At 42.8% G+C, this 20,179-nt stretch overlaps 2 protein-coding genes across 4 annotated transcripts in view; both read left to right on the top strand.

Moving 5' to 3' along the window:
* The window catches only part of LATS1 (large tumor suppressor kinase 1), a 49,415-nt gene extending 40,190 nt beyond the window's left edge, over positions 1-9,225 (top strand). For all 3 annotated transcript variants that reach the window (XM_066247738.1, XM_066247739.1, XM_066247740.1), the window contains 3 exons: positions 3,640-3,822; positions 3,987-4,093; positions 6,119-9,225. In XM_066247738.1, the coding sequence (XP_066103835.1) occupies positions 3,640-3,822; positions 3,987-4,093; positions 6,119-6,628 (800 nt within the window). In that variant the 3' untranslated portion in view covers positions 6,629-9,225. The remainder of the gene's footprint in view (positions 1-3,639; positions 3,823-3,986; positions 4,094-6,118) is intronic.
* Positions 9,226-15,231: 6,006 nt separating this feature from the next.
* Positions 15,232-20,179, top strand: part of KATNA1 (katanin catalytic subunit A1) — a 38,892-nt gene continuing 33,944 nt past the window's right edge. The window contains exon 1 of the mRNA XM_066248584.1: positions 15,232-15,480. The gene's annotated coding sequence lies outside the window, so the exon portion shown is untranslated. The remainder of the gene's footprint in view (positions 15,481-20,179) is intronic.

Genomic DNA, 20,179 nt, shown 5'->3' with positions numbered 1-20,179 from the left:
GTTCCTCTTCCTCTTCCGCTCACGCTGGGTCCTCCGCCCCCCTGGGATCAGTGCTGAGGGCACACCCCCCCGGTTTGCGCACCGTCTTGACTTCCGCCCTCGTTGATGGGCTCACCACTCCCCCGTGTTCCTCTTCCTCTTCCGCTCACGCTGGGTCCTCCGCCCCCCTGGGATCAGTGCTGAGGGCACACCCCCCGGTTTGCGCACCGTCTTGACTTCCGCCCTCGTTGATGGGCTCACCACTCCCCTGCGTTCCTCTTCCTCTTCCGCTCACGCTGGGTCCTCCGCCCCCCTGGGATCAGTGCTGAGGGCACACCCCCCGCAGGTTTGCGCACCGTCTTGACTTCCGCCCTCGTTGATGGGCTCACCACTCCCCTGCGTTCCTCTTCCGCTCACGCTGGGTCCTCTGCCCCCGCTGGGATCAGTGCCGGGGGCGCGCCGCCCCCCCCCCCCACAGGTTTGTGCACCGCCTTGACTTCCGCCCTCGCTGATGGGCTCACCACTCCCCTGCGTTCCCCTTCCGCTCACGCTCGGGCCTCTGCCCCCGCTGGAATCACTGCCGAGGGCGGTCCCCCCATTCCCCCCCCACCCCGCAGGTTTGTGCACTGCCTTGACTTCCGCCCTCGCTGACAGGCTTGCATGCTCCTGTTCCTCTTCCACTCATGCTCCGGCCTCCGTCCAGCTGGGATCACTACCGAGGGGCGCCTCCCCACCCTCTGCCCACCCTCCCCCGCAGGTTTGCGCCCCGCCTTGACTTCCGCCCTCGCTGATGGGCTCACGCAATCCCCTGCGTTCCCCTTCCGCTGACGCTCGGGCCTCCACCCCGCTGGGATCACTGCCGAGGGCGCGGCCCCCCCCCCCCCTGCAGGTTTGCACACCGCCTTGACTTCCGCCCTCGCTGATGGGCTCTCGCAATCCCCTGTGTTCCCCTTCCGCTGATGCTCGGGCCTCCGCCCCGCTGGGATCACTGCCGAGGGCGCGCCCCCCCTCCGCTCCCCGCAGGTTTGCACACCGCTTTGACTTCTGCCCTCGTTGAGGGGCTTGCATGCTCTTGTTTGTACCTCCTCCACTGATGTTGGGACCTTCACCCGCTGGGATCACTCCCGAGGGCCCGCCCCGGCAGGTTTGCAAGCCACCTTGACTTTCGCCCTCGCTGACAAGCTAGCACGCTCCCGTGGGTTCCCCCTCTGCTGATGCTTGGGTCTCCCTTTCCCCTGGAGTCACTGATGAGGGCGCGCCCCTCCCCCACATTCCCCCTCCACTGATACTGGGGCCTCTGCCCCTGCCAAGGGCGGGCCACTGAGCGAGGAGGGCTGTGTGTGAACCCGGACTTCCCCAGCGGTTCCCAGTTCTCGAATTTCCTCAGTGGCGCCCTGCTGCTTCCCACTTGCCTGCCCCTGGCGAGCACTCAGAGCACTCAGCGGTGTGGGGAGGCGGAGGTAGTTTAGATCTCTGCACTCCCCATTTGTGTCCCTATTATGGCACCTGGCTCTAAGTGCCCTTGTTCTAGCTAGGGTAGAGGAGTCTCAGTTGGATGGGGCACTTTCTTTCCTCGGCTGGTGATGCTGTTCTTAGGAAAAATGTTCACTTTAAATTTGGGGAGTGACTCAACCCAGGTGTTAGGATGTCTTCCTGGAGCTCCAGGAAAGTGGCTGTGAGCAAGGGTTTCCATGCAGTTCCTTTAATACGGAGCCTGGATCTGAGAGTCCTGCCTCCTGTTCTCAAACTGTGTCTAGGCTTTTTTCTCAGCCAAATATAGTCTTTTAGCCCCTTCCAGGCTCCAGGGCTCTCGGCTGGGATTCTGGTTTTGGGGATAAGGACCTACACCTCCCTGGACAGGCCTCCTGGTCTCGAAAGTCTCTCCCTGCTGCTGCTCACTCCCGGGAGTGGGGCAGCCCTTTCTGCGTCTCCACCTTTCCTACCAGTTTCAGTGTGGGTTCCTTGGCTGTAGAATCCTCTTAGTTTAGTCCAAAGTTTGTGTTTTGTGATGAGTGTTTTCAGATTTAAGTTGTAATCCATCTTGGTTCTGGAAGTGGGCGTTGGAGCATCTATGTACTCTGTGGCCATCTTGGAACTCCTCTTGGGATTCTTTTAAAAAATATGATTTTTAGGCTCTATTCTAGTATACCGATTGAAAAATCTTCACTGGAGGGTAGAAATTGTATTTTAATCAAACATCCCAGATAATTATTACCACTAGGTTAATTTTAGATATATTTCTGGGTGATTTCATCTAGTCATTTAAATACCACCCCTATGTCAGTGACTTTCAATCTCCCTCTCCATATATGGCCTCTCCCTTTCACGTGGATTTGTGGATTTCTAATAGGCTTCTCAAACTTAACATGACCAGTAAACAACTCTTCATTTCTCCCCCTTCTTATTTGTTCCCCATCCAGTCTTCCCCAGTTTCATAAATTATACCACCATCACCCACCTAGCTATCCTTGATTCTTTTTCCTCATACCCTCTACATTGAATCCATCAATAAGTTCTGCTGCCTGACCTGTGGTGGCACAGTGCGGCCCACTTTTGACACCCCAAGATTGCTGGCTTGAGCGCAGGTGTGCCAGCTTCAGTATGGGGTCATAGATATGATCCCATGGTTGTTGTCTTGAGCCCTAAGGTCTCTAGCTTGAAGCCCAAGGTCACTGGCTTGAGCAAGGGGTCATTGGCTAGGCTTCTGTCAAGGCAGGGATGAGAAGCAATCCACGAACAACTAAAAAGTGATGCAACTATAAGTTGATAATTCTCATCTCTCACTCGTCTGTTGCATACATACGCGCATGCACAAAATAGTAATAATTTTTCCTTACTTCACCTCTAAATATATCCTAGATCTGTTTGCATTTCTCCATCCAAGCTTAATCCTCACAGCCTCTTAACTAGTCTTTTTTCACTCTTGCCCTCCCTTATAATCTGTTTAATCATAAATCAAGTCTTGTCATTTTCTTGCTTCAAATTCTCAGGATCTTCCACTATTCTTGGAGTGAAAAGTAAACCATGTTTTGCTCACAAACTCATGTGCACTGGCTCCCACTCCATTTCCTACCATTCTCCTCTTTTCTAATCACACTGGTCTTCTGTTACTAGTGTGCTTCTGCATAGAATGCCTTGCCTGCTTTTCAAATGGTTGATTCCCATTCGCTTTTCACAAATGTCACCTCAGTGTGTCACATCACCCCAGTAGATTCTCAACGTGGGCTACATCGCTGTGTCTCATATATGTATCTGTTTTGTTTCTCCCCTGCAGAGAAGCTGCCTGCGAGAAAAACCCTGACTTTCTTACTTATCATTGTCATTATGGAATGAGTGAAACACTGATGTAATTTTTTTTGAAACTTTGTCCAGAGTAGTAATGGGAAGCAGTGTGAATACAGATTCTTAATCCTACCTACTCCTAACTTTGTCATCATTTCACATTGAATGCATTATTGAGTCTTGGGTTCTTATTATAAAACTTGTCCTATTGCTCCAGTTATATGGACATTATCAGTGGCTTGGTATACATTGTATCTTAGCTTGTTATAAGGGGAGAATTGTTAACTAAACCATGATGTCAAAAAATTAAACAGACTGTAGGTTTACTCCTGTTCTTGTTGCCTTTATTATTTTTTTATTTTTTTATTTAATTTACAGGTGACCATCCACGGCAAGATAGCATGGATTTCAGTAACGAATGGGGTGACCCCTCTAACTGTCGGTGCGGAGATAGACTGAAGCCACTGGAACGGAGAGCTGCACGCCAGCACCAGCGATGCCTAGCACATTCTTTGGTTGGGACTCCCAATTATATTGCACCTGAAGTGTTGTTACGAACAGGTAAACGTTTGTTTTATAAATAATCTCCAACTAATACTTCCTTAGAATAGGCCTTATTAAAAGTGTTCATTAGAAATTTGTGATTTAACATTCATTTTGATTGCAGTAATTCTGGGCACTTTTAAAAAGGGCTTATAAATAACAATTTTGGTATCTTATTTTAGGTTATACACAGTTATGTGACTGGTGGAGTGTTGGTGTAATTCTTTTTGAAATGTTGGTGGGACAACCTCCTTTCTTGGCACAAACACCATTAGAAACACAAATGAAGGTAAGGTATAGAATCCATACCAGAAAAATTGTCACAAAGTTCTTTACACTGTAGGTGTTTATTAGTTCTTTACATAGAGCATCTTATTCTGGAATTAAAGAATGAACTTGTAAGGATATAGGAGCCCACTAAGATCCCATGCTTGAATTCTGATCTCCATCATCCTATCACCACACTTATATTCTCCCTCTCTCATAAACTAGACTCGTATTTCATTCTCGTAGAACTCTTTCATACCTTTTGAAGATTTATTTCAATTTACTCTCAGTCTGTCACCTGTTGGCTCCTGAGTTTGTTTCTTTTCATGGACATTCTAGTCCCAAACTACAAGCAAACATCTATACAGTAGTTCCTCTTTATCTGCTGTTTTACTTTCTGCGGTTTCAGTTGCCTGCAGTCAACTGTTGTCTGAACATGTTAAATGGAAAATTTCAGAAATAAACAAATTATAAGTTTTGAATTGTACCCAATTCTGAGGAGCATAATAAAATTTTGTGCCGTCCTGTTCTGTTCCACCTGGAACATAAATCATCTCTTTGGCAAGCCTATCCAGGCTGCATTTGCTACCCACCTGTTAGCCACTTAGTCGTTTCAGTTATCAGACCCACAGTTGTATCTCAGTGCTTACATTCACATAACCCTTATTTTTCTTAATAAGGGCCCCCAATGCAAGAGCAGTGATGCTGGTGATTCACGTATGTTAAAGAGCAGCCTTAGGCCCTGGCTGGTTGGCTCAGCGGTAGAGCGTCGGCCTGGTGTGCGGGGGACCCGGGTTCGATTCCCGGCCAGGGCACGTGGGAGAGGCACCCATTTGCTTCCCCCCCCCCCTTCCTCTCTGTCTCTCTCTTCCCCTCCCGCAGCCAGGGCTCCATTGGAGCGGGGATGGCCCGGGTGCTGGGGATGGCTACTTGGCCTCTGCCCCAGGCGCTAGAGTGGCTCTGGTCGCAGCGGAGCAACACCCTGGAAGGGCAGAGCGTCGCCCCTGGTGGGCGTACCGGGTGGATCCCGGTCGGGCGCATGCGGGAGTCTGTCTGGCTGTCTCTACCCGTTACCAGCTTCAGAAAAAAAAAAACAAAAAAGCAGCCTTAAAGGGCTTCCTTTAAATAGAAAGATATGTCTGTATAGGAGAAGCCAGGACCGTGCATGGTTTCAGGCACCACTAGCTGTCCTTCTTCTTCCTTCTTCCAGCCCTCCCGTTTCAGACGCCTGGGTAACTCCTGATCTGTTTCTGTTGTTGTTCTGATTGTTTTTAACCATTCTTTGAGATTGTTTTGAGAAATTATCTGTTCTTTAATGCTCTCCACCAAGTTGTAACTACTTTGTCATTGCATTTAATCATTACTTAACAAAATTTCCTTTAGAATTTCTTTTACTACAGGATGACTGATAATGCGTTCTCTCAAGTTTGTTTCTCTAAAAGTGTCAAATTTGTTTGTCTAAAAGTGTCTTTTATTTTATCTTCATTTACTATATATGTATATAAGTGTGTGTATATATGTGAAAAATTGAATGCTTTTCTCCCTGAGCTCAAGAAAGTGCAAGGAGCCCTGGCCTGTTAGCTCAGTGGTAGAGCGTTGGCTCAGCGTGCGGTTGTCTCGGGTTTGATTGCGGTTCAGGGTACACATGAGAAGCAACCATCTGCTCCTCTCCCCCACTTTCTCCCTCTTCTTCTCCCACAGTCAGTAACTCGATTGCTTTGAGCATAGCCCTGGGCGCTGAGGATAGCTCTGCTGGTCCCAGCACAGCAGCCTTAGGTGCTAAAAATAGCTCAGTTTATTCAAGCATTGCCCCAAGAGGGAGGTTGCCAGGTGGACCCAAGTCAGGGCACAAGCCAGAGTCTGTCACACTATCTTCCCTCCTCTCACTTAAGAAAATAAATAAATGTAAGGAAGGTGAATTACCATGCAATTCATTTTTTAAAATTTACAAGTAGTTTGGGAAGTTGTTTTGGTATAAAACTTGGGAGAAAATTTTGGTTGTCTTATTTATCTTTTCCCTCAAAATTTTTAAAAATCTTCTTTAAAGGTTATCAACTGGCAAACATCTCTTCACATTCCACCGCAAGCTAAACTGAGTCCTGAAGCCTCTGACCTTATCATTAAACTCTGCCGAGGACCAGAAGACCGCTTGGGCAAGAATGGTGCTGATGAAATAAAAGCTCACCCGTTCTTTAAAACCATTGATTTCTCCAGTGACCTGAGACAACAGTCTGCTTCATACATTCCTAAAATCACACACCCAACAGATACATCAAATTTTGATCCTGTTGATCCTGATAAGTTATGGAGTGATGATAATGAGGAAGAAAATTTAAATGACACTCTTAACGGATGGTATAGAAATGGGAAGCACCCTGAACATGCATTCTATGAATTTACCTTCAGGAGGTTTTTTGATGACAATGGCTACCCGTATAATTATCCAAAGCCTATTGAATATGAATATATTAATTCACAAGGCTCAGATCAGCGGTCAGATGAAGATGACCAGCACACAGGCTCAGAGATAAAAAATCGTGATCTAGTGTATGTTTAACACACTGGGCAATAATTGTAATGAGGATTTGCAAAAAGGCCTGCAATGTAGGGGTTTTTGAGGCTCTGAGAGTAAAATTATGCAAATGCAGCAGAGTTGAGTGTGTGTGCTCTATGCACAGTATTTTATGTTCCTAAATTATGGAAAATTCTTTTAAAATGTTAATTTATTCCAGCCTTTTTAATCAGTAATTTAGAAAAAATTGTTATAAAGTAAATTATGAACTGAATATTATAGTCAATTCTTGGTACTTAAAGTACTGAAAATAAAAAAAATAGTGCTTTGTTCAAAAGGAGAAGCCTTAGTTATCTATTTGTACATATGCTAAATAATTTTAAAAGACAAAAGAGTTTTTGAAATTTTTTTGGAAAGACAGTTTGTTTTATCTTGCTTTAACCAAATATGAAATACACCAACACTTACAAAGCTTTTACCCCTTTTCCCATAACCTTGTTTTCGCTACAAAATAAGCTGTAGAAATGAAGCCATCGTGGTGGCGAGTGTTCCTAGGCTAATGATAATCTCTGTAATTCACGTTTTGGAACTAAAAAGTACAGGGTTGACAGGGTTGAAACAGGATATGTTTATCAGAAGGGAAAAATAGATAAGCTTTTTCTCCTTTTTCCTTCTGTGGAATATTTAATCTAGCATTTGTTTCTCAAGAATTATTGGCATTAAAAGAAGCAAAGCACTACCATTTTTCTTTCCATATTGGTATTTTTAATGCTGCTTCCAGGTGTTTTGGTTTTTTTTAACATTTTAAAAAATTTTTTTATTTGGGTTGATGTGTTATACATGATTACTGTCAAAAAGTTATTTCACAGAATTTTAGTCCTTGAATTTGTTTTTCTTGATACTTGTTTTGGAGATTTCTGTAGATCTTTGATTGCCACTCTGAGAAGACTTTTTAGGTCTCCTTCTTTATATTCAGAAAATAGTTTGCTATTGAAATTAAAACCACTAACAGAAGCATATTCTTCTGCAATCTATCTGGTTATCTTGGAAAAGACATTACCTTGCTGGAGAAGCCTGACCATATTTGTGAATACATATTGACATCAAGCCAGGAGGGCTCTTCCTTTTATCTTACTAACTACTTGTATGTTTTGTATCTATTTACTAAAAATTCCACCATTTGCTGTTTGTGCTGCTTCCACTTTTAAAGGGGAACAAAGCTGCCATGAATCAAAAAATTTTAAACTAAAAGCTAAGACTTTTCTGTTTTTACTTCAGATTTTTTTTTTTTAAGATTTATTTATTTTAGAGAGGAGAAGAGAGAAGGGGGGAGGATCCGGAAGCATCAACTCCCATATATGCCTTGACCAGAAAAGCCCAGCCAGGGTCTTAAACCAGCGACCTCAGCATTCTAGGTGAATGCTTTATTCACTGCACCACCACAGGTCAGGCTTACTTCAGATTTTAAAAATGATTTTCACAATCCTAAGCAGAGAGACTTTTTTCAGTTTTGTGTGAAACTTGTATTAGAAATTATTTGTGGGTGCTCACTAGAATAGTACTTTTTCTATATTGTGAAATTTTTATGACAATAATGTTACAGGCTTCCTCTTTCAGAACTGTGCTGCATATATGGATTGTTTATTGGCAAAGGAAAATCTGGCTATTTGGCAATGTTTTACCTATGGGCAGATTGATTGATGACAAAATTATTATTTAACTCTTAATTAAGGTGGCCATTAGTAATTAGGGAAAGTTACATAGTGGTCTTAGTCAAAAGGTTAAATAATATGTTTTTCGGCATTCCTATTATCATATAGTCTTAGGTTTCATGGAGACTTGTGGTCTTATACCAAAATACATTTAGTTTATCTTTAAAGATGGGGGAAAGGGCTCTATTCTTACATTAGTAAAGTCTGTATTTTCTTTTTCTTAAGCTCCAGTGATAAGGAACCTTATCAAAACTAGTTATGGAAAGAGACATAATTTTAGTGATCTTCAGACTTTCAGTGTTCTTTACATGAAAGCTAATAGAAATCATATATATAAGTAAAATTAAGTCAAAGCTGTCCCAGTTGCATTGGGGAGGGCAAAGATTTATGAGCTTACAATGCTTGCCCTTGATAGGCAGCCCTCTTGGAGCTCAGTTTATAAACCATTGTACAACCCACTGTGTAATGGGGGTCTTTAGGGATCATTGATCCTTTTGAAAATTGAATGAAGCCTGACCTGTGGTGGCGCAGTGGATAAAGCGTTGACCTGGAAATGCTAAGGTCTCCGGTTCGAAACCCTGGGCTTGCCTGGTCAAGGCACATATGGGAGTTGATGCTTCCAGCTCCTCCCCCCTTCTCTCTCTCTGTCTCTCCCTCTCCTCTCTAAAATGAATAAATAAATAAATAAATAAATAAATAAATAAATAAATAAAAGAAAATTGAATGAAATCTGTGGACTCTCTTCCCAGAAAATGGGTATCAACAAGTACACATAAAATTATGCAGTTTTAGGGGTTATTGGACAAGTTGAAACCTATCATAAACTTGCTTAAGGACTTCTGTAAGAACACTGATATATTACAGTAAATACTAAATACTAATTTGTGATGGAAAAGGTCTGTACCATGTGATAAGATGGCACATAAGATATTCCTATGAATGTCTCTCTTGCTGGTACAGCACTACGTTATTTTAAACACAGCATTTTGAGGGTACTGACATGTTTGGCTCTACAAGCTTCAGAAAGAAATATTTCCGAAGGCTTTCTAATGAGAGGATTGTAAGAAAATACACTATGAGATTATAGTCTTCACTTCGTGGAACCCTTGATTGGTTCTATAAAATTCTATGCAAAACAAATTAGTTCAAAAAATTTTAGCTGAGTACTCAAAATTTTAAGACATCCCTCTTGCTCTTGGACTTTCTCAGTCACATTTAAATTTCCATGCAGTTGTTTTACTTGTGCACTGTGGTGCAATATAGTACAAAACCAACTTTGTTACATTTATGTTGTAGGAAAACTAAGGTGCTGTCTCCTCCCTCTTGCTCCCCACAAAATCTGTGTGGCCCTTAATTCTCAGATGTAACAGACACTACAAATTTTGTATTCTTTTGAAATTTCCTCTGACAGTATAAGCTGTTTGTTTTTATCTGAAGCTGTGTACAAGCCTTTAGTAGCTATAGTTTTAATAGTTTGGACATACTTATTAGCAACTTATTCCCAAACTATATCCAGTTCTTTCAGAATAGAATCTGGTGCTTCCTGACCAAAAAGATAAGAACATCAAAAATCTATATGCCTTCAATGGAAGTGGAATGAAAACATTGGTTATACATGTTTTCTTTTTAAAAAATTTTCCCACTCATTAAAAACTTACTGTCTTTGTTACACTTACCTTTTTATGCATTATCAATAGTATTTATAAAATGTGTTCTATAATTATGTAATTGTAGATACTGTTATGTATTGTCCAGTGATGTCCGAAGGCAGGCCCTATTGCTGTATCTTTCCTACCTTATTTGTAATAGAAACTATAGAATGTATGACTAAGAAGTCACTTTGAGATTGACTTTTTAAAAAAAGTGATTACCTTCTGCTGTTGCAAAGTGCAAAACTGTGAGTGGAAATGTTTTATTCTGATTTAATAAGATGTTAGAAATTAGAAAATACAGTGGGAGGATTTTTAGATATTGCTGCTGCTGTTACCTAAGGTACTTTAGAAATTAATAAACAAAAATAAAAAGCCTTTTGTATTTAAAGTGAAACATTCAGCCTGTTTGTTTTAATCTAAAAAAAATAATAATTTGGGTCAATATATTGGTATAATTGTAAAGCCCCTTAATATATCCCTTTGTGGAAGGCACTATACCACAGTTTACTTTTATATTATATTGTGTATATAAGTTGTTTTGTATTAAAATGGAATCAATACAACACTACAATTTTATAATATAATGCTTTGTTAGGAAAGGAATTACAGCTTTGCAATAAAACTAAATTGTTTTCCATATTTTTGAATGTAGTAGGTATGAATAATCAGCCTGTGTTTTTAATGAATCTATTTGTATTTTCTCAATCATTTTATCTAGTGTAACATTTGCTGGGATAATAAAAAAAAGGAAAATTCAAATCTTTCAATTTTGTGTGAAAAGCTGATTTTTACTCCACTTCAGTATGTTGGTATTTTTATTCAAAAGTTTATTTTAATCTTATTCTCAAAAAATTTACAACTAAAAATTTGATGCATTGACATTAAATTATATAACTAATAATAATACCTAGTTAGGCTAAGGCAAATTGAACTATTAGTAAAACCCAGTAAAATATTTTCATGTTCTGCAACAAAAGTACAATAAATATTCCATGTTAAAGGCTTCTCTCAGATCAGCACAGATTTAAACCTTTTTAATTATTAATCTCTGTATTTAGCATCATTTGAGTCCCAATTTATGGTTTTTAAAATGTGAAGTTGTTGGCTAATCTGTTTTTATAAGCCTTTATTATATGAGCCCCTACCAGACAAAATATATTTATGTTGATGTTAACATCTTTAAATCAACTTTACATAGAAGAACAAGTGTTTAGGTTTTTTTTGTTTCTTTTATTTATTTATTATTAGAGAGTCAGAGGGATAGACAGGGACAGACAGACAGGAACAGAGAAATGAGAAGCATCAATCATTAGTTTTTCCTTGCGCGTTGCAACATCTTAGTTGTTCATTGATTGCTTTTTCATATGTGCCTTGACCATGGGCCTTCAGCAGTCCGAGTATCTCCATGCTCGAGCCAGCAACCTTATCTCCAAGCCGGTGAGCTTTTCTTTTTTTTAATCTTTTTTTTTTTTAGTTTTTATTTATTTATTTATTTATTCATTCATTCATTCATTCATTCACTTTAGAGAAGGGGGAGGAACAGGAAGCATCAACTCCCATATGTGCCTTAACTGGGCAAGTGCAGGGTTTCGAACCGGCGACCTCAGCGTTCCAGGTCGATGCTTTATCCCACTGTGCCACCACAGGTCAGGCCAAGCCGGTGAGCTTTTGCTCAAACCAGATGAGCCTGCGCGCAAGCTGGCGACCTCAGGGTCTTGAACCTGGGTCGCGACCTCAGGGTCTTGAACCTGGGTCCTCTGTATCCCAGTCCAACACTCTATCCACTGTACCACTGCCTGGTCAGGTTTGTTTTTGTTTTTACTTCAAGCATTACCATCATTCTTTTTTTTTTTTTTTTTTTTTTTTTCCATTTTTCTGGAGCTGGAAACGGTGAGGCAGTCAGACTCCCACATGTGCCCGACCGGGATCCACCCGGCACGCCCACCAGGGGGCGATGCTCTGCCCATCTGGGGCATCGCTCTGTTACAACCAGAGCCACTCTAGCGCCTGAGGCAGAGGCCACAGAGCCATCCTCAGCACCCAGGCCATCTTTGCTCCAATGGAGCCTCGGCTGCGGGAGGGGAAGAGAAAGAGAGGAAGGAGAGGGGGAGGGGTGGAGAAGCAGATGGGCGCTTCTCCTGTGTGCCCTGGCCGGGAATCGAACCCAGGACTCCTGCACGCCAGGCTGATGCTCTACCACTGAGCCAACCGGCCAGGGCCACCATCATTCTTTTTATCTTGTTTGCACTCCGTTGTAAAATTATATTTGGTAAGATATTATTTACAGTATTGATTTTATGGAAATTTGCATTATTTTAATTTTTTTTTTTTTACACAGAGACGGAGTCAGAGAGGGATAGATAGGGACAGACAGACAGGAACGGAGAAAGATGAAAAGCATCAATCATTCGTTGCGACACCTTAGTTGTTCATTGCTTTCTCATATGTGCCTTGACCGTGGGCCTTTAGCAGACCGAGGGCCTTCAGCAGACCGAATAAACTCTTGCTCAAGCCAGTGACCTTGGGTCCAAGCTGGTGAGCTTTGCTCAAACCAGATGAGCCCATGCTCAAGCTGGCGACCTTGGGGTCTCGAACCTGGCTCCTCCACATCCCAGTTTGATGCTCTATCCACTGCGCCATTGCCTGGTCAGGCTATGTTTTAAATATTTATTGATTTTATGGGGGTGGAGGGTGGAACAAGAAGTATCTACTCATAGTTGCTTCACTTTAGTTGTTCATTGATTATCATATATGCCTTACAGTAAGGGTCCCCAAACTTTTTACACAGGGGGCCAGTTCACTGTCCCTCAGACCATTGGAGGGCCAGACTATAAAAAAAACTATGAACAAATCCCTATGCGCACTGCACAGATCTTATTTTAAAGTAAAAAAAAACAAAACGGGAACAAATACAATATTTAAAATAAAGAACAAGTAAATTTAAATCAACCAACTGACCAGTATTTCAATGGGATTGTTGTTAGATTGATACTCTCATCTTTATTTTCCTGATTTTTAAAAATTTATTGATTTTAGCCTGACCAGGCGGTGGCGCAGTGGATAGAGCATCGGACTGGAATGCGGAGGACCCAGGTTTGAGACCTCAAGGTCCCCAGCTTGAGCGTGGGCTCATCTGGCTTGAGCAAAAAGCTCACCAGCTTGGACCCAACGTCACTGGCTCCAGCTAGGGGTTACTCAGTCTGCTGAAGGCCCAAGGTCAAGGCACATATGAGAAAGCAATCAATGAATAACTAAGGTGTTACAATGAAAAACTGATCACTGATGCTTCTCATCTCTCTCCGTTCCTGTCTGTCTGTCCCTATCTATCCCTCTCTCTGACTCTCTCTCTGTTCCTGTAAAAAAAAATAAATAAATGAAGAAAAAAAATTTATTGATTTTAGAGAGAGAGAGAAGAAAGGGAGAGAAATATCAATGAATGCATAAATGAATGGATTTGTTGTTACACTTATTTATGTATTCACTGGTTGATTCTTCTATATGCCCTGACGAGATCGAACCCACAACCTTGGCATTGTCTGGAGGATGCTCTAACCCAGTGGTCCCCAAACTTTTTACACAGGGGCCAGTTCACTGTCCCTCAGACCATTGGAGGGCTGGACTATAAAAAAAACTATGAACAAATCTCTATGTACAGTGCACATATCTTATTTTAAAGTAAAAAAACAAAATGGGAACAAATACAATATTTAAAATAAAGAACAAGTAAATTTAAATCAACAAACTGACCAGTATTTTAATGGGAACTATGGGCCTGCTTTTGGCTAATGAGATGGTCAATATCTGGTTCCATATTTGTCACTGCTAGCTGTAACAAGTGATATGACACGCTTCCAGAGCCGTGAGGCGTGCGTCCCGCATCATCGGAAGTAGTATTATACATGAGCAAGGCATCCGCATCCTGTGCTCCTCATACTGACCACCAGTGAAAGAGTTGCCCCTTCCGGAATTGCAGCAGGGCCGGATAAATGGCCTCAGGGGGCCACATGCGGCCTGTGGGCCATAGTTTGGGGACCCCTGCTCTAACCAACCAGTTGAGCTACCTGGCCAGGGTTCAATTGCTTTTTATTTCAAAAAGATATACTAATTATAATGTAATGTATTCCATTACAATAAAGATCATATCTATTATAGTAAAACTATTATTTTCTACTTAGTTGACAGTTTTACAAAACTTCAAGCTCCATAAAATGTTGTATTTTGCTGACTATTCTATACCCAATGCCTAGAAGTGTCTAGCCATAGTAGTTGCTCAATAAATATTTGGAGATGGAATTTGCCTTTAAGTCTGTTAAATTTCTGGGATGCCTTAAAATTGGATTTTTAATTATTATGTACTCTAAAGGAAAATGTATCAAATACCTCTTTTCCTTCTATAGGTGAAGGTACAGGTTGAAGACTGATAGCGAAAGAAGCAAAGTATTGTCGAGTATGTATCTGTAAATCTTAAAACAGCATGATTTAATTTGTTGTCTGGTTGTCTAAAAGCGACCAGAAAAAAAAAAAATGTCACCAGCAGCATATTGGAATATTTTTGTTGACCCACTCGCTATTTGATCCATGTTATGTCGTGACAAACACCAAATTCTGAGTATTTGGTTCCAAAACAGATTTTGTCATAAACGAATTGTTTGACCCTTGACACTCACCTGTAAAACAGACTCTGACTTCCTAACTTCTGAAGAACGTGGTGAAAATCAAATGGACAGGAGAGTAAGCTAACAACTTTAAACACAAGGTAAGGCCCTGGCGGAGCTGTTCAGTTAGGTCCTCCTGAACGCTAAGGTCTCCGCACATGCAAGCATCAACCAATGAACGCGTGAGTGAGTAGAACAACAAATCAATTTCTCTGTCTTCCCCCCACTCTCAAAAATCAATAAATTTTAAAAATTGAAAGTGATAGCCTGTCCTGTAGTGGCGCCATGGATAAAGCGACGACCTGGAATGCGGAGGTCACCGGTTCGAGGACGTGGGCTTGCTCGGTCAAGGCACATATGGGAGTTGATGCTTCCTGCTTCTCTTCTCTTTCTCCCCTCTCTAAAATGAGTAAATAAAAAAAATCTTTAAAAAGAAAATTGAAAGTGATAGTGAGGTACCCGATGGTACTAGTCTAAATAATTTCCATTCCAATTGAGGGCCACACCCTCCAGGGGTAGGGGTGCGCACTGCGCAGGCGCAAACCTGCCCGACCCGCCTCTGTCGGCCACACCTACTCCCGCGTCCGGCGCGCGCACGCCGCCCGGCGTCCTCGCTCCCGGTCGTTTCTCCGCGTGCGCGCTGGAGTGGCCGAGGCAACCTCCGGCACCGGAAGTGGCCTTGGCGAGTTTTCCTTTAAATTCTCTGTTAGCTGAAGCTTCTCAGGGGGCAGGTTCCTGTTGGACGCGGCACCGCTAGGACGGCGAGCGCAGAGCAGGGTGGTTGGAGCGGGGCAGGGCCCCCCTTGCCCCGGAGCTCCGCTCCGCGCTGTCCCTCTACCTGACGGTGGGCGGTTAACGAGGAGCCTGGGCCTCCACAGGTGAGTGTTCGCTTGCCTTGTGCTGCGGGGATCCCCGACCCCCACGACCGAGTCGGTGAGGGACGCCGGGGCCTGCGGGACGAGACCGCTGCGCATCCCGCCGGCAGCCTGCCCGTGCCTGCGCGGAGGTCTTAGGTCCTTGCTGTTGTTGACACCTGTGGCTTAGGCGACGGTCCCCTCACCCGAGGAATCCTGTTCAGGCGGAGACTTTGGGGAGCTCCCGCGGATCCCATCTCTAGGCCTGTGTCATTAGAGACGTTTCCAGTCAATAAAACATGTTTTTATTCTTTTCTTTTTGACGGATCCTCTCCCGCATCCGTCCACGCTCCCGCCCCCGAAATCCTCACCCGGAAAAACTCCGAATAGGTGTGTGTGATTGTTGGTATGTGCGATTGTTGAGGATCTTGTCTCTTATTTAGTTTATTCGGAGCGGAGGAAGGTCAAAGCCGCTTTTTGTTTAGAGCTGCTACTCTTTATAAAATTTGTGTCTCGTAACATTTGTTTCATATAGTATATGGTGACGAAGTTAGAGGTGAATAGAGATCTGTAAGTGCTTTACGGTGCGTAATCTCAAGCCCTTATTGAACCTATGGTACTTTTCTCTTTTCACTGCGAAGTGCCACTTTTCTATCAGTTACTAACTTCTAGCAGCATAGTGTAGCACCCTTCTTTTTTGAAAGCACTCATTTATGTCTTTGAAATCACACCTTTAGTCACTGCTGGAAACATTCCTTAATGTTTTAGAACGTGTTGCGGTAGATCTCTGCCACATTGTAACAATGACAGAACACTGTGTCAAGAACGATTCTTGCATTGTTCATAAATGTGTCATTTTGCAGCCCTATTGTCTGTAATCAGACAGTTTTCACAAAGAAGGGGCAATATTCTTTTCCTTGTATAAATATTAATAACTTGTGGCCTGTATTATGCCTTTAAAAAAAGGCAGTGCCCATCAACTTTTTAACATTCCTAGACAAGGAAAAATTATATAAAGTTCCTTTATGTCATCAGTTATTCAAGAAGCATGTACTAGACATACTGTGTAGTCAACAATGGATTCTGTATTTTATTTTGAAATTGGTATTACAATTCTGACAATGCTCAGGACTAGAGAATCATAGCATTTACTGTGTTAGCATTATTGAATTTCTGTTTACAGCAATGTTTTTTCTTAGCTACTTGACTTGTTAAAAAGATAGTGTATCAGGCCCTGGCTGGTTGGCTCAGTGGTAGAGCGTCGGCCTGGAGTGCAGGAGTCCTGGGTTTGATTCCCCGCCAGGGCACACAGGAGAAGCGCCCATCTGCTTCTCCACCCCTCCCCCTCTCCTTCCTCTCTGTCTCTGTCTTCCCCTCCCGCAGCCAAAGCTCCATTGGAGCAAAGTTGGCCTGGGCACTGAGGATGGCTCTATGGCCTCTGCCTCAGGCGCTAGAATGGCTCTAGTTGCAGCAGAGCGACCCCTTAGATGGGCAGAGCATCGCCCCCTGGTGGGCATGCCGGGGTGGATCCCGGTCAGGGGCATGCGGGAGTCTGTCTGACTGCCTCCCCGTTTCCAACTTCAGAAAAATACAAAAAAAAAAAAAAAAAAAAAAGATAGTGTATCAGATCAAAACAGTCAATGTTAATAACATGCTAAATAGATTTTGCTGTGGTGTAAAGCTAGGAGCCAGGGCCACTATCCCAGCAGCCTGGCCCATGCAGGTTCGCATTGGATTCGGACAGTTGGTAAAGAAACAACGGAGCCAAAAACTGATGGGCTGTCATCTTTAATTCTAGCTTGCACCCGGTGGGCAAGTAAAACACACACTGGGCTCCAAAACCCACTCACATTCAGTGCTCACAAAGCTACTGACTTATCCGAGTTTCCTAGAATCAAAGGTTTCTAGCTCACCAGACTTATTCACCTCTGTTCCCCATCTCCTTCCTTCTCTCTGCACAAACTCTGCACAAACTGGCTTCTCACTCAGCACTCCGCCATCTTGGCTGCTTCTCCTGGCCTACTCCACATGGCTTCCTTCTGCTCTCTGCTCTGCTCTCTCCTCTAATGATAATCTCAGGAGCTAAGAGCCCAAGCTCCCATTCTGTCCCCACTTTATAGTGTAGAAATCAAAACCTTTAATCCAATATACAAAATAGGGAAGTCTCTAATACAAAGTCACTTATCTGGGGCATGATGGGATTGTACCACCCCACATCAAAAAGGGTGGGGAAGGCTTAATCCCAAAACCAAGCCCCAGGCTTCAAGGATCCTACCTGCCCACAGCCCACCCCCAACACACATTAATATCACCTGGGTGGCCCTGGCCGGTTGGCTCAGCGGTAGAGCGTCGGCCTGGCGTGCGGGGGACTCGGGTTTGATTCCCAGCCAGGGCACATAAGAGAAACGCCCATTTGCTTCTCTACCCCCTCCCCTCCTTCCTCTCTGTCTCTCTCTTCCCCTCCCGCAGCCAAGGCTCCATTGGAGCAAAGATGACCCGGGCGCTGGGGATGGCTCCTTGGCCTCTGCCCCAGGCGCTAGAGTGGCTCTGGTCGCGGCAGAGCGACTCTGGGGGGGGGGGGCAGAGCATCGCCCCCTGGTGGGCAGAGTGTCGCCCCCTGGTGGGCAGAGCGTCGCCCCCTGGTGGGCGTGCCATGTGGATCCCGGTCAGTCGGGGGCATGCGGGAGTCTCTCTGACTGTCTCTCCCGGTTTCCAGCTTCGGAAAAAGTAAAAAAATAAAAATATAAATAAATAAATAATATCACCTGGGTGATAGCCTCCATGTGGGCAGCACTATTTTTAACAAAGTGAGCATAATATATTTTATCTGCCCAACATGTGGTCGTTATTGATATGGCTTTTAAATTACATTTAAATTGTTATATTCACAGATTTGTTTTTGCATTGTTTAGGGTAAATATAAAAATTTACTAAATACATATCAAATATTTGTATTCTTTTTCTGGGCAGGCTGTTTTTTGGTGCTATTTTTATAAAAAGATAACTTTTTTGTGCTTCTTGTGTATTTATCATATAATTTTAAGGGTAAGAAAAATGTATTCCATGCTGTAATTGGTCACAAGTCAGTCACTGCTTATTCATAATCATCAGTGACTGACTGTAAATTAGCATATGGTTGCTTTTGTATCCTAGAAATGAATACTTTTAAAATTGCTTAATATTGTATTGACATTTTTAAAATTACACTCATCTTGTTTACTGAAATGCCTTAGGAAAATGCATGATTGAGCTTCATCTGTTTTTATTTTATTTTATTTTTTTAATTAATTTATTTACTTATTCATTTTAGAGAGGAGAGGGAGAGACAGAGAGAGAGAGAGAGAGAGGAGAGACAGAGAGAGAGAAGGGGGGAGGAGCTGGAAGCATCAACTCCCATATATGCCTTGACCAGGCAAGCCCAGGGTTTCAAACCAGTGACCTCAGCATTTCCAGGTCGGCGCTTTATCCACTGTGCCACCACAGGTCAGGCTGTTTTTATTTTAAAACATCAGTTTTGCAGATATTTTTAACATTGATGCTGATTTTTTAGCTTGTGTTTAATCATCTATGCTTGTTTACTGTTACTAAGCAAAGAAAAATACACCTAGAATAAATAAAATTATATTCTTTTTACTAAACTACCAGGATTTCAAGGTCTCATTCTGTCTTATTTTGTCTTCAGTGTAATTCCTTGCAATTCAGTAGGTGCTCAGTAAGTATTTCTTGAATGAATGACCAATGCACATTAATGGTAAAAACTGCAATGTAAGTGGAATTCTGGCTAAGGTTCCTTTACAAATTAAGTGGGTAAAGTATCCTTTTTAGGTGTGAAATAGGAAAGGCTCTGTGTTGTTTTGAAAGAGAAGAGGAATCTTAAAATTCAAATATTTGGATTTGTTGCCTGTTGTTTTTTAGTGTCTTTTTTTTCCCTACATTTCTATATATTTAATTACTATAACATTATATTACTGTAACATTCTTCCCCTTGATCCTGGTGAGCTATAAGCTTTCTGGTTTCTGGTGCCTGTCCAGTAATGCTTGTTGTCTTCATGTTTTCAGAAAGGTAGATATTGGTGGGGAAAGAGAGGGAAGAGAGTTGGACACTGTATTTTATGAAACTGGGAATGCCCGCTCCAGGGAGAAGCCTCAAGGTTCCATTTAGTCTAATATGATAGAAGGCTCCAGTATCCATAGGCTTGATGGCATATTAGAGGAAATCATTGTGTCTGGAGAAGTCCATTGTCCCCTCAGGCTCAGGTTTGGGGGAGTTTCCTTAAGGCACTGCTGTCAGGTGTTTTGAGGAAGCAAGAGGGAAATGATTTCGTTGTAGAAGAGGCACCTTGGGTCAAAAATGGGCGGGAAACTCTGGGAGGTACAGACCTGAGATGGTTTACAGCAAGGAGAGGTAGTGCGTCCCAGTCCAAAAATTTTCAGTGTCTTTGATCACTCCTTTTCCCTAATCTTAGAGAAGAAAAGGACACTTTAAGACTCTTCATGGAAATACCATACCACATCAAATATTGTTTGCTAGAAAATTTGTGGTATTTGACTTTTTTTTTTTTTTTTTTTTTTTTTTGTGACAGGGAGAGACAGACAGGAAGGGAGAGAGATGAGAAGCATCAATTCTTCATTGTGGCACCTTAGTTGTTCAGTGATTGCTTTCTCATATGTGCCTTGACTGGGGGCTACAGCAGAGAGAGTGATTCCTTGCTCAAGCCAGTGA

Source organism: Saccopteryx bilineata, chromosome 12, assembly GCF_036850765.1.
Source record: "Saccopteryx bilineata isolate mSacBil1 chromosome 12, mSacBil1_pri_phased_curated, whole genome shotgun sequence".
In the NCBI taxonomy this organism is placed as follows: Eukaryota; Metazoa; Chordata; class Mammalia; order Chiroptera; family Emballonuridae; genus Saccopteryx; species Saccopteryx bilineata.
Note: the sequence above shows the minus strand (reverse complement) of the source record. Positions and strands in the feature narration are given on the sequence as shown.